The sequence below is a fragment of the Heliangelus exortis genome, chromosome 23 (assembly GCF_036169615.1).
Source record: "Heliangelus exortis chromosome 23, bHelExo1.hap1, whole genome shotgun sequence".
Classification (NCBI taxonomy): Eukaryota; Metazoa; Chordata; class Aves; order Apodiformes; family Trochilidae; genus Heliangelus; species Heliangelus exortis.
Window position 1 is genome coordinate 1,296,967 of NC_092444.1, and position 22,054 is coordinate 1,319,020.

Sequence of the window (22,054 nt, forward strand, 5' to 3'; positions counted from 1 at the left end):
TGCTAGGCAATGGATTTTGGAGGAGGAATCTGAGTAGAAAGATCTTTAAAAAATAGTTTAAAAAAAAAAACCCAAAACTTGTGTGTCCTAATTAAAAAACAGAGTTGAAAATGCAGTGAAGGCAAAGCCTGTGCTGTAGAGGAAGAAATGTGAAAAAGGAAGAAACAAAAAAACCCAACCAAAACCAGATGTGACTGATATCTGCATGGGTATGAAAATGAGAAATAGGACACAGGAGTTAACCAGAAACTGGAGATGTGTAAGATGAGGAGTGAATATTGTTGTGTTTCAACAGGATCAAAGTAATTAAGTTCCCCCTCCCCAGCCTCCACGTGATGCCCCCTCCCAGCTGCGTGGTGTCCCCACTTCTCCTCTACTCTTGCTCTGAACCTTGTCCCCAGCTCTGCTGGGATATCTGAGGAGCTTTAATTCACATTTTTCTGCCTTCAGAGTGGCCTGGGGGTGTTGGCAGCCCCAGGGACAGAGCTCCAGGCTGTGGCAGGGGCAGAGGGGGATGCTCTCTGATGCTCTCTGATGTCCCCTGATGTCCCCTGATGTTCTCTGATGTTCTCTGAAGGGCTCCCAGCTGGGGATGGGGTAGCCCAGGTGTGGCCACTCAGGTTGATGTGTGGGCTTTCCCAGGAGCCTGTGGGGAGGGCAGTGGGGCAGGGCCTGGGGTATTTCAGCCTCCAGCTCTGCTCTGGGGCTGTGTTGTGCTTGGAGCTCTGCAGAACAGGGCTGGGGGCTTCTGGCCAGTGCAGAGGTTGTTTGCTCTGTCTTGGTATTTTTTGGGTTCTCCCCATGGTAACTGCTGCAGGGTTCAACCCTGGAATGGGGTCAGTGGAACACCAAGGGGCTTTTGGAGGAGTTCAGCGTTCTGAAAGAGGTTGGTAAGAAGTGTTTACTGATGTGGGGCTTACTGGTGGTGCTCGTTGGAGTTTTTGGAAGAAAAGGGACATGTGAGCAATCCTGACTATTTAGTTTTAGCCAGAGTGACTACTGCTGCTCTCAATAAAGGGCAATACTTGGATTACATTAATTTATATGTTGGCACTGTGGCCACCAAGGGGTGGTATGTTTGAGGGTTTTGGTAAAACTCAAACCCATAGCCTGATTTTTGGTGGTGTTGTGGGCAGGGTTCCATGTGAGGGTTAGGAGCAGCACCAGGAAATTCAACTGAACACAGCCCAAAGATAAACGTTACTGCTTAAGGTATTTTAAAACAGTTTAAAACTTTATGACATTGAAACATATATCAATAGTTCTGACATATTTTAACATCTGACATATTATGACTTGAAGCCTCATCAGGAGTACGTTTAGTGTGTTAAACTGCTAGGAAATAATAAAACAACCTATAACATAATGAACCTAGTTCCTAATGAGGCAGTGGTGACCCTTTCCACATCACCACAGGATGGTTTTTGGGGTTTGGCCCTCTGAAAACTCAGGATCAATAAGGATTTTTACTTGGGGAGAGGGCGGAGGCAAGGTTTCAAGGGCAAGGCAGGGTGCCTTGATGTTGGGGGGACCCCCCCAGCTCTGGGGGTGCTGGAAGGCTGGAGGTTGGAGAGCTGGCCCTGCACGCCCGGGGATTTCCTGTCCTTGGATGGGTGGAGGTGCTGGGATGGCCCGGGGGGGCCTCTGGGGGCTTTGCTGGCTCTGGGCTGGTGCTCCAGGGTGCCAGCCCTGGCCGTGGCTGTGGCTGCCACCTCCTCCTTCAGGGGCCTCTTGCGAGAGGAGCCGTGGGGAGCGTGGCCTTTGGGAGGCTCGGGGCTGGGCTGGTGGCCCTGCTCAGGGATGGGCAGAGGGATGTCGTTCAGCTTCTCCACCTGGAGCTCCTGGGCAGCTCGGGCATACTGGGATCTCAGGTTGGTGGCAAAGTTCTCCAGTTGCTTCCTGTGTGCCGCCAGCTCCTCGCGGTGCTTGGCCCGGTACTCCTCCAGGGACACCTTTCTCTTGCCGCCTCGCTTCCTGGCGCCAGTGCCCTCGTGCTGGAAGGAACCTCCAGCTGCCAAGGAGCTGCTGTTTTTAGGGTCAGTCTCGGTGATCTCCAGCGTGGCTGAGGGGTGGCAGTGGCCAGGCTGGGACACCTCTGCACTGCTCTGCTCAGCACACCGCTCAGCCCCGGGCAGCAGAGAAGGCCCCGCGCTGGCGCTCGAGGGTTTCACCTGTTCCCACAGGCCCTCATCTTCACTGTCATCAAAAACCTTCTTGGGCTGGAAGAATATCAGTGACTGGTTATTTGCTGCGGGCTGTCACCAGAGCTGCTGTGCTGCAAGCAGCTCTCCTGGTGCAGCACAAGCTCTCCTGTACAGACAGACCCACTTTGCCCTCACCCCTCCTATCCCTGGCACCAGGGTGAGGCTGCAGTTAAACAACCAAGGTCTCTAAGGAGGTAATTCAGGTGGATGAGCTCTGAGGTGACATTGGCAGACAGAGTATTCACCCTTGTGCTGTGCTCCTGACACCAGAGGGGCCACAGAGCCTCGGGCACCCAGAAGAACTCAGAGCAATTGTTCTCCTGCAAGCACCTTTTCTCCAAAGCAGATTCTTACCTGCCATATCCTGATGTGTTTGAGCTGCCTGGGAGTTTTGGCAAGGATTCGTAGGAACTCGTTAGTCAGTTCTGCAGAGGAAACACAAACCCAGGCAGGAGGGTGAGAGGTGGGCAGGCCAGCAGGAAACCAGTTACTAATGAAGTGGAGCTACCAAGGTGGTGGAGCTGCTCCTACAGAGGAAATCCTGAGGATTGGTAGTCCTGGCCATATTGATACTCATCTCCCTGTGTGCCTTGGGACATCTCTTGTCTCAGAGAAGCTGCTGCCTGGCAAACCTTGGCAGTTCCTGGAGGCCATGTGGCATGCCAGCCATGTTTGATGGGCAGACCCAGGAATACAGATCCCAAAACAAGTGAACAGCCTTTGGGAAGGAACCTTACTCCACAACTTACCATCTAGGAGGTGCAGGGTCACAGTGCCATCGATGTTTTCCCACCAGGGCTTCCCCTCCATGGACACTGGGATCTCCCAGTTGCACCACTGACAGGCCAGGTGGACACAGACACAGGCGACCACAGGAGGGGGGTACCTCAGGCTGAACGTGGTCAGGTGCAGGCTGAGGGCACCAAGGGGAAAGAAACAGAAAGCTGTGACCTCCCAAGCCTTCATCATAAGGACCCACTGAAAAGTGCACTGAAAAGACCCTGCCAGTCCTCCCCTCCCCTGGGTGAACTCTGCTGCTGCTCCAGCTTCTTCCCCCCAGCCCCTGCAGTTGGAACTCTGTCAACTCAAAGAATCATGGAATGGTTTTGTCTGGAAGGAACCTTAAAGATCTTCTAGATCCAACCATGCTGCATGAGCAGGGACACCTCCAACTAGACCAGGTTGCTCCAAGCCACATCCAGGCTGGTTCTGAACACTTCCAGGGATGGGGCAGCCACAGCTTTGCTGGGTAATCAGTTCCAGTGTCTCCCCACCCTCACACCAAAGAATTTCTTCCTAATGGCTAACCTAAATCTCCCCTCTTCCAGCTACCCCTTGTCAACACACTCTTTTGAAACGTCCTTCTCCAGCTTTCTTCGTGGCCCCTCCAGGCTCTGTGGCTTGTGCAGGGGCAGTGAGGCACCATCCTGCCCTGCTCCAGCCCTCCTTCCAGGGAGAAACAGAGAGGCTGGGATCCAGCCCTCACCTTTGCTCAGTCTGAGAAGAGGCTTCCAGCTGCAAGCACTGGCGTGGCATTCCAGGAGCAAACTGGCCTTTTTTGAGCTTTTAGGAAGTCTCTGATCTTTCCCAAATGATTTTTGGGCAAAGCCCTGGTGCTTTGGCTGAGAAGAGCACCAGAGTGACTCAGGAGTGCACACGAGGAGCCTGGCAGCCAAGCTGAACTAAGTCCCCAGCACGGCAGGCAGTGAGGCTCCTGAGCAGCCCCTGTTTCCAGCTGGCAGCTGACACCAGAAGTGAGCTCTTGCTGAACCAAACCAACTGATTCCCAGAGGCTCACGGGCTGACCACTGCCCCAGGGGTCACCAGCAGCACACCTCCCCCAGCTAACACCAAATAGGCATCAACTACAAAATAATAACCTCTTGGTAGCCAGGAAATAGGCAGTTCGGGCAATGTCCTTGCTGGCTGAAAGAGAAAAGACAGATGCCATGGGTTAGTCTGCAGACCCTGACAATTGTTGTTCCATCTTACCATGAGAACCCTGGGCCTCTCACCACCACACACAAGATAGCTCACCTTGCACGAGCTGTGTGCACTTCACCACGTGGATATGGGGGTGCTCAACAGTGGTCTCAAAACCTGCAGGACACAGACAAGGGACCGTCAGAAACCAGCAGCACACCCTCACAAATCCATGAACCTTGCATTCCCTGCTCCCAGGGGACAAGGCCTTCTCCCCTGCCCTCCTACAGCCCCTGCTCTCTGCTCAGATGGAAGCAGTTTAATGTTGGGTTGGTTTGGTTTTCCTCGTGTTCAGCTGGATGACCAAAACATTGACTTCCAGCCCAGGTTTTGTTAGAAGGCTCCCAGCACCAACTGCTTCTTCCTCACAGGGTTAGAACATTCAAGAGCAGAGTCTGCCTGGTTCAAACCCTCTTGAGGAGGGGAAAAAACAGAGATGAGCCACACTTCAATGCTTTAATGTCTCTGAGCATTGAACCTGACCCACGTTACACCTGAACAAAACTGAGGCTAAAAGGAAAGCAGGAGGAGTGGCATGAAAAAGGGCTTTTGTTGTCTGGACTCTTGCTTTCTCCCTGGCCACATCTGCTTTCCAGCTGTGTGGTTGGGCTCTCTTCTCCATGGAAGCCTCTGGGGTCTGGGACTGGTGTGGCAGCCCGTGGGCTTTGAGAAACTTACCCAGGGTCTCCAGGATGATGCTCTCCACAGTCAGTATGTCCTCACACTGCTGCAGGAAAGCCTGGGGTGGGGAGCAAGTCAGTGACACTGAGGCACTGGGTATAAAGCCTGCACGTTTCTGTAAGCCTTTGCTTTCCTCAGGGAGGTAAAAATAGCAAAGGGGAATCTTGTTGCTGATGTGCACTGGGGAAACTGGCACAGACTCCCTGCCAGCAAGCAGAGTGCTGGGCTGGATGTGCTCCCATGCTTGTGCTTCCCTGGGGGATGGCTCATTGGGGTGCACAGCAGCCCTCACCTCCTGCTCCTCTGCACTGCCCACCATGGTTGTACAAGCAGCAGAGAGGAGGAAGAAGCCCCTTTTGGGTTTTGCTTTTCACCCAGGCATCACCACACAGCGTGGCTGAGCCCCTTTTACAGCAGCACAGCAGAGGAGAAGAGGATGCAGCACACTTCCAGCATTCCCATTCCTCCTGCCCTCTCATCTGAGCAGGGCTCTTCCATCCCCACTCCTACCTCACTCTCGGGCTCCAGAGGAGGTTCCGTGGGGTGCAGGCAGGCCCGTGCCACCTTGACCACATCGCAGGCAGAACGCTTCTGATCCTCCACCTTGGCTGCCAGGAACAGAGCTGCTGGGGCAACTGACTGCACAGAAAAAAAACAGCATTTTTTAGTTTTTTTGTGATGCTAGTAAGTTCAAGATGAAAGCAGAAGAAGTCGCAGTCTCCAGTGACTTCTGGAAGCTGATCCTTGTCCCTTCCCAACATCCCTGCCCCCACATCACCCCTCAGCTGGCTGCCAGGCAGCAGCAGGAGCAGGGCTGGGGCATTCCCAGAGCCCCCCAGGCCCAGCAGACTCACGTTTCTGTGGAACTGGGTGAAGGACTGCACCATATAGAAGCGGTGCATGTAGAGGATGGACGTGTTGATGGTGAGCTGGGAGCTGATGGGCTCGTTAAGGAAACACACAGCCCCCATGACACCCCCTGGCTCCCCTGCACTCTCTCTGCCTGTGCTCAGAGGTCCCTGGGCAGCTTCCCTTGTCCCCGAGCTGGGCTCAGCTCTCCCAGCTCCCACGCTGGGCTCCTCTCCTTCCACTCCCACTCCTCAGCCCTCCCCACACCCACTCTCCCTGCTCCCCAGAGGAGCCTCCTCTCCCCACTCCTCCCCAGCCCAGGCCCAGGTGTGGCTGGGTACAGGCTGAGCCGCTGCCCCATGTCCTGCAGGAGCCCAGCTGCCTGCTGCCGGTACCACAGCTCCCTGCTGGGCTCCAGCCCGGCCCGGCACGAGGGGTTCTGCTCCAGCTGCTGCCGGCTGAAGTACCACTGCTGGCCCGATGTGCCACCAGCCATGTCACCAGCATTGCCACCAGCATTGCCACCAGCACTGTCACCAGCATTGCCACCAGCGTTGCCACCAGCCATGCCAGCAGCATTGTCACCAGCCATGCCACCAGCCATGTCACCAGCGTTGCCACCAGCGTTGCCACCAGCCATGTCACCAGCCATGTCACCAGCGTTGCCACCAGCGTTGCCACCAGCCATGTCACGAGCATTGCCACCAGCGTTGCCACCAGCCATGTCACCAGCCATGTCACCAGCCATCCCACCAGCCATGCCACGAGCATTGCCACCAGCGTTGCCACCAGCCATGTCACCAGCCATCCCACCAGCCATGCCACGAGCCATGCCACGAGCATTGCCACCAGCGTTGCCACCAGCCATGCCACCAGCCATGTCACCAGCCATGCCACCAGCCATGCCACCAGCCATGCCAGCCTCTGGGACTTCTGGGACTTCTGGGAATCTTCCCCAGGCAGGGTAATGGTCACACTGAGGAATGGAGGCAGGGCAGTGGAGGAGAGGAGGCAGTGATGTGCTCGCTGGCCCTGGTTCCTGTGGTGTGTTCTGATGCACACTGGTTGCTAAGGGGGGCAGGGGTTCCAATGTTCCAACCACCACACCCCTCCTGGGCCCCCCATCACCCCCCAGCCCTACCTCAGGACCCTGCCTGACCTTCCCCAACCACCTCAGATCCCCCCTGTCCCGTGTTCTTGGGGTTGTGCAACACAAGCATGTGCGAAAGGGGGGTGTGAGGAGTGCGTGCAGGAAGGGGCAAGGGTGTGCACGGAAAGCAGCCTGCAAAGGCTGTGCACAAGGGCAGGGGTGTGCAAAGCTTTGCCTGTGCAGAGGCCACGTGTGCAAAGGCCAGGTGTGCAAGGCCACCAGGGCCACACGTGTGAGAGAGAGGAGGTGTGCAAGAGGCACAGAGCCACGCACACCCGGTGTATGCCCAGGTGTGCAGGGACTGGCTGTGTATGGGAGGGGTGTGTAAAGCTGCTTGTGGATCATCATCTGGAAGCTGCTGAGGGAGTGGTGGTTGATGTCCCTCAGCCCATCCAGAGACACAATGGGGCTCCTGCTCTGGAGCTGGAGGTTCTGGCCCCGAGGCTGCAGTGCTGGTGCTGCCAAGGGTTTTGATCTTCCCCAGCTGATGGTGCTGCTGCTCACGGATGATCTGGGGTGGGGATAGGAGGGGAAACATCAGCCCCCTCTCTGGGGCACTGTGTACCCAGCCTTCTTCACACCACCCCACAGCTCCATGAATGCTGCTCCAGGGCCTCTCCAGCAACCCCTGCACCCAATCTCCTCCACCTCACCCCATCTTTACAAGCCAAGTGCTCCTTGGCTTCCCCAGCCCTCCCACGTGCTTACAGCTTCTTCAGACCTCTCTGTCCTCACAGAGCCAGTTGTGCATCTCGGGCATCATCGCTGGGAAGCCTTTAATCACCAGCACAGTGCTGAGTGGTAGTGTCCTCTCTCACATGACACACCTAAAGTGCAGACTGGTCTCTTGATTTGGAAGTTTCTTGATGGTTCTCTTCTGCAATGTCACTCACAATTCCATTAGCATCTGTGATCTCTGTCCATCCAGTTTCCCAGGGATTTGTTCCCTGCATCCTTGCATCCTCAGGACTTGCAGGTGGCTTCTTAGGCATCTGTCCCTTCAGGCCCTTGCTTTGCAGTTGCATTGCTGTTGTCTTATTGCCCAAAAGTCTTGGATTCCAGCGTCACTCTTCTTGCTGAGAGCTTTATCTTGAGGTCAAGTCTTGTAACTCTCATAAATGTGTCTTGGGTTGGTCTGGGGGTGTGAGTGTTTGGCTTGGAGCTGCCCTGCCTGCTGTGTGGGGACAGGGGCTGTTGGAAGCACCATGACCTGACCATCCAGGTGTTGAGCAGCATTCCAGTGACTCTGCAGAACTGACTCATGAGTCCAAGGAAAACCTGTCCAAGCCCACAGCTTGGGCTGCAAAAGCACTGACAGGAGTACTGAAAATGTTCCAGTCATGCATTAGCCAGGACCCCCAGCTCATCCACTCCTTTGGAAGCAAGAACCTCCTGACCTCTCCTTCCTCCTGAAGTTCTGGAACGCAAAGTTGATGTCCTTGATCAAAGCCCACACAGTGACCTTCAGGGAAGGTTTGATGCCTCAGGACCTTCCCTTTAGGTTCCACTTGCCCCAACCCATTAAAGTCTCACACTAAGGCTCTAGGGATTTCCTATCTTCCACTCTGCACTGCTCAGCTCAAGGAGACAACATGAACCCCTGCCTGAACCCCCTTCCCCTGAACCCCCTGCCCCGAACCCCCTGCCTGCACCCCCTGCCCTGAACCCCCTGCCTGAATCCCCTGCCCTGAGACCCCTTCCCCTGAACCCCCTGCCCTGAACCCCCTTCCCCTGAACCCCCTGCCCTGAACCCCCTGCCCTGAACCCCCTTCCCCTGAACCCCCTGCCCTGAACCCCCTGCCCTGAACCCAGCCCCCGGGACAGCCCCGGGGGAACCTCCCGGGGGGAGCGGGCAGGCTCTGGAGCAGGAGTGGGGGGGTGGGTGGGGGGCTGCATCCCGGCCCTGGAAATGAGCGCTGTGCTTCTGGGAAACACGGAGTGACCCACGAGGGATAAAACCAGTGACCTGAACAACCAACCCCGACAACCCCAACCCCGCTACCACCCCCCGGGCCTCGTCTGGTGCCGCGGGGCAGGTCTGTGAGCAAGGGCAGTGGAACCGCTCTGGGACCCACGGACCGCCCCGCAGGGTCCGGGCCACCGGGACTCCCCCGGGCCAGCCCCGTTATCCCCGTCCCGGGTGGGCACAGCCCCCGTCCCACCCTCACCCCCCGACACCCTTTCCGGTTCCGGCAGACGCCATGTCGGCGCTGGCCGCCAACCCCAACAACCCCGTGGTCTTCTTCGATGTCAGCATCGGCGGGCAGGTGGGACAGGGCGTTCCGGACCCAACAGCACCCTTGGTCCCGGCCGGACCGGGGTGGTGCCGGTGGGGGCTGCGGGAGGTGGCGGGGGAGCAGGGGGGGCTTAGGGAGCGCACCGGGACCTTGAGGATGAACCGGAGGGGCTGCTCCGGGAAAAGGGTTCGCGGGGGTGCGGGGCGAGGGTCCTGCAGGGATGAGTTGGGGGCACAGGGGGGGCTCAAGGGGCCATTGCGGGGTAAGGCTGAGCTGCTGGAGTGATGCAGCAGGAGGGAAAGGGTGGGCAGGAGAGGGGGTGAGTGGGGCAGCAGGTTGTATCGGGATGGGGTGGGGGGGATTTGGGGGTTGCAGGAATGAGAAATGCGTCAGGAGGCTGAATTTGTGGGATTTCCCCGGGTGCTGAGGTGTGTGGGGAGGGCCAGAAGGCTGATCTGTCCCCCCCTCTCCACAGGAGGTGGGCCGCATGAAGATCGAGCTGTTCGCTGATGTTGTACCCAAAACGGCAGAGAACTTCAGGTAGGGAGCAGTCAGCCTTCAGCAGCAGGGTCTGGACATGGGCTGCGAGAGCTTCAGGGTGCAGGGCTGTCCCTGGTGCCCCCAGAACTGCTGCACCTCCTTTGCTGCTCTTTTTGTTCCTGAGAAATGTGGCTGTTCCACATCCTGATCCATCACTGTTCCACATCCAGATCCATCACTGTTCCACATCCTGATCCATCAGGGCAGCCCATCTGGCTGGAAGCTGGAGGACTCCAGTCCTTCTCTGCCCCTTAGGTGAAGCTTTGTGATCTGCTCAGTGTGTTTATAAAAGGCAGAACCTGGATGAGTTCTCTACCCCTGGGTGAAGGATGTAACACTTGGACTTCCCACTGCCAGGGGAAAAATGAATATCCTGTGTTCTCTGTGGAACAAGGTGCCTCCTCCACCTTCAGTTTCTGACAAGCTCACTGTTAAATATCTGACTTCCTCAACTGGAAAAAGTGCACAAGTCTGCTTAGGAATAGAACTGGGGAGGAGTTGCTGCTGGTTCCCTTTCCCTGGGGACATCCCTGATGCAGTGGGGGAGGTGCTGCCTGTTTGCTGGATGCAGCCCTGGGTGTCCTCAGAGTTCAAATGTGGCTCAGGCTCTGTTTTTCTTTGTTTTCCAGGCAGTTTTGTACAGGTGAATTCAGGTAAGTGAATATAGCATTACATGGTCCTTTGAAGTAGCTTCCTCTGAGAAACAGGGCTGGGGGAGAGGGAAGAAGGCTGAGTGTGAAGTTTTTCTTACTCTGTCAGTACAAACCCAGGGAAGGTTGTCAGCATCAGCTCTGACACCACGGTGATGGGCTTGGTTGCAGAGGTGCAGACTTTGCCTTTTGGGCACAGCTGTGTTGTGCTGGGGATGCTCTAAAAAGCCTTGTCTGCAAACCCCACCTCCTTGTGCTGCAGCTTGTGGTGGGATCCTGTCAAGGTGATGGAGTGGATGTTGTAGGGAATGGTGGCATTGCCTGTGCCTGATTGAGGTTTCCCTTGGCCTCAGGGCAGCAGCTGAGAGCCAGGCCCCAGGACATGGGGTTTTAGGTTGTAGGGAAAAGGTATGGGCAGTCTTTTGGGGCTCTGAATTTCTGGGTGGGTTCTGTGTTGGTATGTCCAGTAAATTGCAGTGTTTTACCTTTTTATTTCCTTGTAGGAAAGATGGTGTCCCTATAGGTTATAAAGGAAGCACTTTCCACAGGTAATTCATGTGCTTTTGTGTAGGGACTGCAGTAGCAGCCTGAGTAAGAGGGGGTTTTGACCTGCCTCAAGGCATTCTTGGTCTGGGAGGCTTTTATAGGCTGTGCCTGATAACATCCTGCACCTTGGGGTGCTGTCAGGTGAGGCTGGTGGGGTCACTGGGAAAATCCCCTGTTCCTGTGTGCCTGGTTGGAGATGGGTTTCTGACTTCTGTCACCTAATGGCTCTCCCTGGCCAAACATCAGTAGGTCCCAAATGACCTGAGAGCAACCAGTGGTGAATATTGTAGATTTTTGGCTGTAGCATTCCTAGACCCTAACAACCTTAGTTGTGTTCAATGGCAGAACCCCTTTTTGTCACATATGAAGCTTCCTGAGGCATTTGTCTATTAGAACTAAGTGCTGTTTTCCTTCTTCAGGGTAATAAAGGATTTCATGATCCAAGGAGGTGACTTTGTCAACGTATGTACCTCTGTATTCCTTTTGTACTAGAAAACAAATTTTTTTTTGTACTAGAAATTTTTTTTTTTGTACTAGAAAACAAATCCAGTCCGTGGTGAACATCCCTTCTCCTTCCCAAAACATTTCTTATCAAAAGCAAGCCTGGCAGTGCAATTAGAGGCTTTTCCAAATTGCAAAGACTGTGGGGTTTTTACCTGTTGTCTTTCCCTTTCTGAGCTCCCAAATAAGAAACCCTGCAAGTTTTTATTAGCTTTGTGGAGAGACAGCCTAACCACAGAACTAAGTATCTAGTGTGAGAGAGAGTTTAAATCAAAAGTAACTTTTTGTTAGTGAAATGTTTTAAAATAGAGAAGACTTTGTGCCCTCTGACTGGAGGATAAGCAGAGTCTATGGGGAATGCTGGAGGACCACAGGGTTTCTTCACTGTCCTAGAACCCAGTAAAATGATTTAATTTCTGGAAGTGTTTCCTAATCTGGGGGGAGCAATAAAGCTTTTTTTAATTAAAAACTTGTAAAACTTGGTTGCATGAAAGTAACTGGAAATACTGACTGCCCAGCAGGTGGCTCAGCCACACCAGGTTTCCAGGTAGTGATGCTGCTCTGATGTCCCTCTGGGCTGTGTTACTTCCACTGGAGTTCAACGAGCACTGCAGATGGCACCAGATTTTATAACTGATCAATTACACTTCCTACAAAGCCACATGTGGAGTAAGAACAGTCTTGCTGGCCCCAGAGATAGGCTGTATTCTCCCATGTCAGAGCCAGTGACTGAAGTTAAATACAAGATGTCTCAGCTTGGGAAAAGGTAAAACAGAAACCAGAAATTCTGGAGGTTAGAAGCTCTCCTTGCTGTTTGCAGCACAGTCACAGCACACCAGGTGAAATAAGTAACCATTCCAGCAGCAAACTTGTCCCACACAGCCATGGCTGCTTCCCTTGTCACAGCACCTCGTGCTTGTACAGCTCCTCCCTTTTCTCTGCCAAGTTCAGGTGGGTTCATGCAAGCCCCCAGCTCATCCTGGGAGGCTTCAACTCAATTCTTACCATCCCAGTGGGTTTCTGCCAACACATGGATGGCAAATGATGGTCTGTGTAGTTAGAAACCAGTTGCTGCCCCTCTCTGGAAATGAACCATTGAATGTGTGTATTAATGTGTGTATTAATGTGTGTATTAATGTGTGTATTAATGTGTGTATTAATGTGTGTATTAATGTGTGTGTTAATGTGTGTATTAATGTGTGTATTAATGTGTATTAATGTGTATATTAATGGCAGTACAGCATCCTGGTCTGAGTTTAACCCTGTCCTGCTTGGGGATTTAAAATTTGGCAGCAAATGCTGTGTCTGACTGGGCCCCTTCCTTGTGCAGGGAGATGGCACTGGAGTAGCCAGTATCTATAGGGGGCCTTTTGCAGATGAAAACTTCAAGCTGAAACACTCTGCTCCTGGGCTGCTCTCTATGGTGAGTATAAAAAAAGGGACATTCTGGGAATAAAAAAAATTCTCTGAAGTGTGAAAAGTATTTGCCAGGCAGTGGAAATCTCCCAGCATTAGCTACAAAATCTGGAAGACCTGCTTTCCACTTATTGTTGGCTTTTCATAGGTTAATCTGTTGAGTAAGACAAGTGGGATCCTTCACCATCCTTTCTTACCTTTTGGGAGTGCTGGGGCAGGCACTGAGCATCCTTCAGAACAGGCAGATCCTTACAGGTTTTGTACAGCAGCAAGCAGTGTGTTCTGTCTTCCCTGGCAGTGTTGTCAAACATTGACCTCAGTAAGGATGAAACAAAGAGCTTTGGGAGCCTCAAAGCCATGGCAGCATTATCACAGTATCTTTTATAACACCTTCCTGCTCAACACTGCAGGAAAAACTGGAACTGTTGCACGTTATCTGGTAGGAACAATCCACTGACTTTTGCAATAGAAAGCAGGTGGTTCAGTGTTCCTGTCTGCAGCTGCTTCTCCCCCAGCTTGCTCAGCTGCCCTGCCCTTAAAAGTCCTTGCTTTGGGCATCCATCATTTGGAGTAGTTCTTCCTCATCAAAACAGAGCCCCAAAAGAGTCACCATGCAAGTGAATTCCATGGAAGAATTACCAGTTTTGTGTCAAAGTGGAATGGCCCTGGAGTTGTTCTACTGGGACAACCCAAGGTCCATCCCTGCTGGTCCTTACAGTCCTGCAGCTTCAGTGCTTGCCCAGTTCACTTGTTAGCCCAGAAACATCTTTAGCACCTCCTGGTTGTCAGAAGAGCTCAACTTAAATGTTGCAGAGATGTTTCCTTAGCAGAGCACAAATGCTCTGGGTGTTGGGCTTGGTGTAAATTAAATTTTAAATCTGCATAACACTGTTCTGTGGAGCCTGTGCCACTATAATCATCAGCTTTCTCATCCTGATCTTCAGAACAGACACCTTTTTTTATCCAATATTTTATTCTGTATTACTTTTATTCTCTATTATTTAAAACCTTCCAAAGAGCAGAAATTGGATTCCTTTTTTTTCTGCCTTTTTTCCTGACTTTCAGTTTTCCCCTGGACAATACCACACCAGTGAGTGCTCATTACCAATAATTTCAGCCCTTTTTTTCAGGAGTCTGCTTTAGAGCCCAGATTTCAGTACAGTCTTGGGCTGAATGTGCCTTCACAGATGTGCAATAAAAGCTGGGCATGCAGATATTTTCCATATGCTGGCATGACCAGACTGGGAGGCATGTCCAGCACAGGGTTCTCTCCTGTAGATCTTGCTTTTTTTTGTTTGTAGAGCTGTAAGATAAAAACAAGTGAGGGTGGGTGCAGCAGCTCTTTCCTATGTGCTACGTGTGTGGCTTCAGTTTGGGGAAGTCATCATTTGTACCTCTTACCTAATTTTGCCATTCTCAACCCCCAGGCAAACAGTGGCCCAAGCACCAATGGCTGTCAGTTTTTCATTACATGCTCCAAATGTGACTGGTTGGATGGAAAGCACGTGGTGTTTGGTGAGTACTTGTGAACACCTGGTGAACCAGCTCAGGAACATTGGCACAGCTCCTGAAATAAACACCCAGGGCCTGCTTGTTCTTCCCCCGTGGCTCAGGCCAGCAGAGATACCCATGCAGTCAGATATGAGGTGGATTATTGCTGAAATTAAACAATTTTTTCCCAGGGTAGCTTTAATCTAGGTCAGTTCCTTGAGCAGTGAGTGGAGTTGCTAGAGAAATCCTCGTGCTGGTGCAGAAGGGACAGAGGAGTGAGGGGACAGCTTTCTCTGCACTCTCAGCAGAATTTTAGATAATAATTCCATGAAACCACCTCTGCTAACTTCTCATGTCCTGCCACAAGAGCTGTAGGATTCCAAGGCCTTTAAGCTGATGTTTTTTGCTCATGCTGATGCTTTAAGCTCACTGCCTCTGGTTCTTGAGCACAGCTGATGTTGTTCATTGCCTTTCTTGCATTGTTACAAAGGTTGTGATGACAGAGGGACAGTCCTGCTGCATTTTAGCACAGCTGAGGGTGGTGGGTCTCACTCAGAACCTGTATTTCTGTACATGCTCCTGTGGTGGGAAAATGGGCTTGATCTGTTCTGAATGGCTTGATCTGTTCTGAGGGCTCTGCAGAGGGACCTGGACAGACTGGAGAGTTGGGCTGATCCCAAGGGGATGAGGTTCAACACAACAACCCCATGGGGAGCTCCATGGGGCACAGAGTGGCAGAAAGGGACCTGGGATTGCCAGGAAGCTGAAGAGGAGCCAGCAGTGTGCCCAGGTGGCCAAGAAGGCCAATGGCATCCTGGGCTGGCTCAGGAACAGCGTGGCCAGCAGGTCCAGGGAAGGGATTCTGCCCCTGTGCTCAGCCCTGGGGAGGCCACAGCTTGAGTCCTGTGTCCAGTTCTGGGCCCCTCAGCTCAGGAAGGAGATTGAGGTGCTGGAGCAGGTCCAGAGAAGAGCAAGGAGGCTGGGAAGGGATCCAGCACAAGTGCTGTGAGGAAGGGCTGAGGGAGCTGGGGGTGTTGAGGCTGGAGAAGAGGAGGCTCAGGGGAGACCTCATCACTCTCTCCAACTCCCTGAAAGGAGGTTGGAGCCAGGGGGGGGTCGGGCTCTGCTCCCAGGCAGAGACAAGACAAGAGGCCATGGGCTTAAGGATTTTTTCCTAATATCCAACCTAAACCTCCCCTGGCAGAGCTTCAGCTCTGCCAGGGGAGGTTTAGGTTGGATATTAGGAGAAATTCTTTGCAGAGAGGGTGCTCAGGCATTGGAATGGGCTGCCCAGGGAAGGGGTGGATTCTCCATCCCTGGAGATATTTCCAAAGAGCCTGGATGTGGCACTCAGTGCCATGGGCTGGGAACCACGGGGGGAGTGGAGCAAGGGTTGGACTTGATGAGCTCTGAGGTCCCTTCCAACCCAGCCAGTTCTAGGATTCTGTGATTCTATGAATGTGGAAAATGTTTTAAGAATTCATTGTTTTCTTCATCACTGTGGAGCTAAGTAACAAACCCTGAGGTGCCCAAGAGTTACACACTGCCCTCCTCAGGAGGAACACAAGTGTGTGTAGCTGTGGTGAGTGGGGGGGAGCAGCAGCCACACTGAAGTGGAATATTTTCTCATTCTAGGTAAAATCGTCGATGGGCTGCTGGTCATGAGAAAAATTGAAGTAAGTTGAATTTGCCTATTTCTCTGGGAATATCCACCCTTCAAAGTCATGTGGAGGATTAACAAGGGTTGTTTTCTCCTCTTCTGCTGTCTGTAGAGGATACCAGGGAACACCAGTGGTGATATTATTGGTTGTTGTAATTATAAAATAGCAGGAAATCTGTTGAGGCACAAACTGTCATATAAAGTGACTTTAGAAATGCTGTGCTCTTGTTAGAGTGAGGCTTGTGGGTTTTGGCTGTATTTGCAATGCTTTGCCTTTGTTCAGGAAGCTGAACTGAAAGCTGTTCCATCAGCAGCTCAGACAAAAGCATAAGGCAGATCATTTCTGTGCCATTGCCTGGAATTATTCAGTGGGTGCTAAATCATCAGTCCTGCTGATCTGTGATCAGCACCTTTGATAAAAAAAAATTAAATCCATCTACTGAGTGGCTTCCAGGAGCTGAAGATACATAGGCTCAGGGGTGGTGGTTTCTCCCAGTGAATGATGTGAGTGGGTGTCCTGCAGGGTGTTTTCCTTGAGGTTTCACAAACAGTGGTGTGTTCCTTGAGACATGGCACAAGGGCTTTGGCAGCACTGAATCCAAAAATTGGGGTGCAAGCAGCTGGCAGGTGTTAGGTGCTGAGAAAAGGTGGCATGGAAGGAACTGTATGGCATGGGAGAATCCCTGTGTTGCTGTCCCTCTGTGCCAGAAGCACTGCTGGGAGGGATGTGGTGGTGTCTGCTTGTGCATCACTGCACTGAGGGACAAAAGCAAACCAGAGACTGCTGAAAGAGCAGCCAAGCACAGCAGAATGAGAGGTTCAGGATGAGGGTTGCTTTGTGGTTGTCTCTTACTTGAATTCCCCTTCTTGCTTGGCTTCTTGAAGCTGAAATTAGTAACTGAAAAAAATTCAAGCCACAGCATCCTTGTGACATGATGCCTGCTGTGTCTCACGAGGAGCTCTCCAGATTCTGCTGTTTCTTGCCTCCCGTTCAAAGGATCAGGATCCCAAATAATCCCAAAAATCTGTGCACAGAGTTCACCAGCTTCTGGCTGGATCCAGTGCCAAAAGGTGTGATGATGCTTCTCAGAGCTGTGTCAAGATTTCCCTGTTCCTCCTGTTGCAAAAACACCTCTTAACCAGTCTTGAGGTACTTGCCACTCACTGAACTTGCTGTACTTTTTAAAGGTTTACCATTATATATTTTTTTCTCCCCAGAATGTGCCTACAGGTCCCAACAACAAACCCAAGCTACCAGTGGTCATCTCCCAGTGTGGGGAAATGTGAAGCAGTGGAAGAGATGTGGTGAGTCCCAGTCTGCAGACACCCAGTGCAGCTGCTCTGCTCTGCCACTCACTTTTCTCTTGACTTATTTCCCCTTTCAAGTCTGTGAAGAGCTGACTCAGTTCAGTGAAACACCAGAAAACACCTCTCTAACAGTGTTAGTTTTCTGCCAGCTCAGCTCCCTGAATTTGCTTTTTTTCTGAGCTTTTTTTCTGCTTTTTTCCTTGAGTGCTGGGGGAACAGGATTTTGGTGTCAGTGGGAAGATGGGGTTGTGGGAGCTCTGCCTGAGGTGGGGTTGGGCTTCACTTTGACCTGAAGGTTGGTGAACTCTCCAATTGCCAGAGAAAACAGAATATCTGTGTGCTGGGCAAGCAGGGATCAAGAAAAGAGGAGAAAGAGCACTTGGGCCATAGGTCTGCCACCACTGAAGGGCCAAGGAGTTCTTAACTCCTGCCTTAACTCAAAAAAATATACAACTGTCCTCATCTAAAGAGAGATGTTTCCAGCATTTTTACTATGCTGAAGCTTTACAAATGAAGCTTTGTACATTGCTAAAGCTTTACAAAGCTTCATTTTGGTTAAACTGAGGCTCAGGACAGAGCTCAGGCTGATGTACAGTATTCTGTTTCCATTTGTCCACCCACTTCACCATAAAAACCACAAGTATTTAAAAAAATTCCAATGTGCCAGGCTGCAGCTTACCAGAACCCTGCTGTATTAGCCTTTTGATTGCTGGTTTTTCAAATTCCAGCAGGCAGGCAGGCACTAACAAAAGCAAATCCCTGCATTTTTTGACCTTCCATTAGATGATTTCCAAAGACATCTGGAATTGCCCACGAAGACCTCTCCCTACTTCCAGAAGAGTCTTTCAGATCTACAGCACTTCTGACCCTTGAGAGCTTTTAAAGAAAGACAGAGACCACCTTGCCACTTGGTTTTCTTGCAGAGGGGCTGTGCTGGGGGGTTGGGGCCCCTGCAGGGTTGTCCTCAGGCCCAGCCTTGTAGATCATTTCTATTTGGAGCACATGATGGCCAACATCCAACTTGAGACTCAGAAGTTTTTAATTTTTAGGTAGAGGGCTGGTGCCATCTTGCTTCTTCCCCAGCCAGTTCTTAGGAACTGCCTCTCAGCTGCCTGGAAACAAGAGAGGAATTTGTCCTGCCCATCTTCAGACAAGTAAATAATTCAGTCACCTTGTCAGGGTCCTATAAATGAGCCAGGAGAGACAGGAGGTGCTGGATTTAGGTTCAGAGGTAGGTGCAGGTGCCCCACATGGAAGCACAGGAGGGTTTGGGGCTGACATGAGCACACAGCAGGCAGCACAGACCTGAAGGTGTCTGTACAGCAGTGTCACTGTACACCTGGTGTTGCAGGGTGAGTTGAGGATGTCTGTCCTGCACTTCAGACCTTTTTCTTCTTTGTTTCAGTGCTGCTTCACCAGTGGTTAGGCCTGTGCTGGCTCCATGCAGTTGCAGTTCCAGCCAGGCTCTTCCCCTGCCCCAGTCCTCTCCACAGGCCAGATCTGCACTCTTTGACATTCTTCTGAAATGATTTAATAATTGGCACGTGTCTTTTTTTAATGTTTTGAAATGTAAGTAAAGAATTTTGTTAAATATGTGTGAAGTGCACCTCAGTTAACCTGCTGGGAAACAGATTCCTCAGGTGAGAAGGGCTGGAGCATCTTTAGCAATGTACATTTTCCTTCCTGGTTCTGTGTGTTCTGTCGAGGGCCATTGCTGCTGGGCATTTGCAAAATGGGGAGAAAGAGCTGAAAGGACCAGAGCAGAGCATGCAGAGGGCTTTTTCCTGTGAGATGAGGGTTGGAAATTCCCAGTATGGAGGAGAAAACTCGACCTAGATGACAGCTGTGAGATGGAGCTTACCAAAAAGAGAGAAACTCAGCTGCTTGTCCTGCTCAGCAGTGTCCAGAGCTGTTTCCCTGGGGTTAGGCAGCAGCTTGGCTCCCCCAGGAGCTGCAGGTTTGCATTCTGGCTGTGGGTACCTGAATTCTCCAGACTTTTCAGCAGAGAAATAGCTTATTTCTGGGCCTGGCCTCAGCAACACTTTCTCAGCATGAGGGGTTTATGTCACTGTGATCAGCTGCTCTCCCTGCCCGTGTAGCAGAGCTTTCCAACATTATTAACAGTGGCAAATCCATTACAACCTCTTTGGAAGTTTTTCTGGTTATGTCCTGTGAATGTTTCTCCTTGATGTTTTTCTGGTTATGTCCTGTGAATGTTTCTCCTTGATGCTGAGTGTGCAGGGATTCAGCTTTCCAGCTCACCTGTCTTACTGTTCCTTATCTGCTGGTGGAAAGTTTACTCCAAAACCACATTTTTAGGTATAATTGCCCCAAGATGAAGTCCCCCTTCAGTTATGTTTTTTTTAGCAAGTCCTGGAACCTCCTGCTCTGGAGCAGATGATGGATATTTTCTCTCACATCCAGTGTCTTCTTCAGATGTGGATGGTAAAACTGGAGGCAACTTTTTGGATTTCTCTTTATTCACCTGAGGGTCAGATTAGCTCTAGGCCCTCCAGTGTTACCACCCAAAAAACCATCATTAGCTGTTGGGTGGCCCTGACTTTATTCTGTAGGTGCATGGCTATGACATCCTCACAGGCTTCACCACTGAGATTTGATGTTTTCTCCCCAATTTTCTCTCTCTAGGGTCTTGCATGGTGGATTCCCTTTTAACACTTAATTTTCAGTGGATTTACTGAGCACCATCCACTTTAGATATTCTGGTTCCAAGGTCACAATCCTGATGCAGATCCCATGCAAAATGGAATTATTGTTTTAAAGCTCTTTCCTTGGTTAGCTGAGTTGGAGATCTCATGGAAAAGCTACAAGATAGCTTGGCAAGCCCCATATCCACAAATCCACACGGGCTGTTGTGGTGGGTTGGCTTGGCCCTGTCTGCACTCCTCACCTGGCCATGGTGTAAGGTGGGAAACCAAGTCCCTGGCTTTTATCTTTCACCCTGGCATGAGGGACCCAGCAGTAATTTATTTGTGGGTGATGTGTCAGGGCTGATCCCAAGGATGGTCACAGAGGTGGTGGAGCAGCTCTCAGAGACCTTCTGGGGGGTTGCTGGTGACTTTTCCCTTCAAGTGGCCAAGGAAATAATTTGGTGGCCATAAGGCTGTGTTTCCCTGGACCTTTCCTCTGGAGAGTCCAGCAGAGATCTTGGATCTCTTTGAAGAGGCTGTGAGGAAACGGAGGCAAAGAGAAAGGCTCTGTTGAGATAAAAACCCAGTGGTGATGCTTTCCTGCCTGTCTGGGTGGGGAGAAGGGCTCAGGGCAAGGGGAGCCTCCTCAGGCAGAGAAGATAACAGGGAAGGGAAGGGAAAGAAAGGGAAGGGAAGAAGGAAAGAAGGAAAGAGAAGGGAAGGAGGAGAGAAGGGAAGGAGGAGAGAAGGGAAGGAGGAGAGAAGGGAAGGAGGAGAGAAGGGAAGGAGGAGAGAAGGGAAGGAGGAGAGAAGGGAAGGAGGAGAGAAGGGAAGGAGGAGAGAAGGGAAGGAGGAGAGAAGGGAAGGAGGAGAGAAGGGAAGGAGGAGAGAAGGGAAGGAGGAGAGAAGGGAAGGAGGAGAGAAGGGAAGGAGGAGAGAAGGGAAGGAGGAGAGAAGGGAAGGAGGAGAGAAGGGAAGGGAAGGAGGGAAGGGAAGGAGGGAAGGGAAGGAGGGAAGGGAAGGAGGGAAGGGAAGGAGGGAAGGGAAGGAGGGAAGGGAAGGAGGGAAGGGAAGGAGGGAAGGGAAGGAGGGAAGCGAAGGAGGAAGGGAAGGAGGAAGGGAAGGAGGAAGGGAAGGAGGGAAGAGAAGCAGGGAAGGGAAGCAGGGAAGAGAAGCAGGGAAGGGAAGGAGGAAGGGAAGGAGGGAAGGGAAGGAGGGAAGGGAAGGAGGAAGGGAAGGAGGGAAGGGAAGGAGGGAAGGGAAGGAGGGAAGGGAAGGAGGGAAGAGAAGCAGGGAAGAGAAGCAGGGAAGGGAAGGAGGGAAGGGAAGCAGGGAAGGGAAGCAGGGAAGGGAAGGAGGGAAGGGAAGCAGGAGCTGCTTAGGGGAAGGCTGAAGACAAGGCTTGGGAGAGAGCTCAGAGCCAGGGGTGCAGGGTGGCTCTGGAATGGCTCAGTTCCGAGTGAGTGAGGAGCCAGGCAGGGACCTTCCTCATCTCCCTGAGGCAAAGAGAGGGAGCGGAGCCCCTGGGAGCCGCTGCAGCGCGGGGGGGTTCGAGCTTCCCCCGGACCCGAATTCCTGGAGCTGAATCCCACCCCTGCGGCACCGGGACCCGCTCCCTGCGCGCTTCCCGGCTCGATCCCCACCGCAGGGAACCGCACATCCCAGCAGCTGGGCCGTGGCTCCCGGGTTCGGTTGTACCGGCGGGCTCCTTCCTCCCTCCCCGCCGTTCCCCGCCTTCACGGGAGGGACTGTGCCGCCACGAGGGGCCGAACGCGGCGGGTTCCCGCTCGATGGCTTCACCACGCGGTGTGAGAGCGAGGGGAGCGGTTGGTAACGGCGGGGCGGGCGCAGCCGAGCGGGAGGCACCGGGCGGCCCCGGGGCGGGAGAGGACGGAGCCGCCGGCACCGCCACATGGCCCTGGCGCTCACCGGATCGGGCCCGCGGGGGGCGGGAGCAGCGGAGGCGGCGGCCAATCAGGGGATGGGGGCGGGGACTCGGGGTAGGCCGGTAAAGCAAAGCGAGCCCGGGAGCCGCGTCCCGAACAGCCAACGGGAGCGCTTTCTCGAAGAAAGGCAGGCGATTCAGCCAATAGGCGGTCGGGAAGGGGAGGTGGCCGGGGAGGGACGGGCCAATGGGCTGGCCGGTCTCTTAACGGGCGGCCCGAACGGCCAATAGCGTGTCACGCGGGC

General features: G+C 52.6%; 2 protein-coding genes across 2 annotated transcripts; one reads left to right on the forward strand and one right to left on the reverse strand.

Moving 5' to 3' along the window:
• Nucleotides 1–1,213: 1,213 nt before the first annotated feature.
• On the reverse strand, nt 1,214–6,634 carry LOC139806931 (cyclin-T1-like). The gene is made up of 9 exons (XM_071767229.1): nt 6,059–6,634; nt 5,719–5,804; nt 5,379–5,503; nt 4,866–4,926; nt 4,242–4,304; nt 4,085–4,130; nt 2,954–3,117; nt 2,559–2,629; nt 1,214–2,219 (listed from the first exon to the last, which is right to left on the reverse strand). The coding sequence occupies exons 1-9, from the start codon at nt 6,631–6,633 to the stop codon at nt 1,467–1,469; spliced, it is 1,944 nt and encodes a 647-aa protein (XP_071623330.1). The 5' UTR covers nt 6,634; the 3' UTR covers nt 1,214–1,466.
• A 2,409-nt stretch (nt 6,635–9,043) lies between these two features.
• PPIH (peptidylprolyl isomerase H) lies at nt 9,044–18,811 on the forward strand. The gene is made up of 10 exons (XM_071766922.1): nt 9,044–9,134; nt 9,580–9,644; nt 10,274–10,297; nt 10,798–10,842; nt 11,260–11,302; nt 12,672–12,764; nt 14,185–14,272; nt 15,884–15,924; nt 17,127–17,213; nt 18,622–18,811. Exons 1-9 carry the CDS (start codon nt 9,069–9,071, stop codon nt 17,193–17,195), a joined length of 534 nt encoding a protein of 177 aa, XP_071623023.1. The 5' UTR covers nt 9,044–9,068; the 3' UTR covers nt 17,196–17,213; nt 18,622–18,811.
• Nucleotides 18,812–22,054: the final 3,243 nt, after the last annotated feature.

What these genes read in the sequence shown, in the direction of transcription:
- PPIH (XM_071766922.1), top strand. Translation starts at nt 9,069, where the DNA reads ATGTCGGCGCTGGCCGCCAACCCCAACAACCCCGTGGTCTTCTTCGAT. An exon ending in ATGTCAGCATCGGCGGGCAG is followed by an intron (nt 9,135 to 9,579) that starts GTGGGACAGGGC and finishes CCCTCTCCACAG; the next exon opens with GAGGTGGGCCGCATGAAGAT. An exon ending in TTTTGTACAGGTGAATTCAG is followed by an intron (nt 10,298 to 10,797) that starts GTAAGTGAATAT and finishes ATTTCCTTGTAG; the next exon opens with GAAAGATGGTGTCCCTATAG.
- LOC139806931 (XM_071767229.1), bottom strand. Translation starts at nt 6,633, where the DNA reads ATGGCTGGTGGCATGGCTGGTGGCATGGCTGGTGACATGGCTGGTGGC. An exon ending in ATGGGGCAGCGGCTCAGCCT is followed by an intron (nt 5,805 to 6,058) that starts GTACCCAGCCAC and finishes CGAGCCCATCAG; the next exon opens with CTCCCAGCTCACCATCAACA. An exon ending in AACACATCAGGATATGGCAG is followed by an intron (nt 2,220 to 2,558) that starts GTAAGAATCTGC and finishes ATATTCTTCCAG; the next exon opens with CCCAAGAAGGTTTTTGATGA.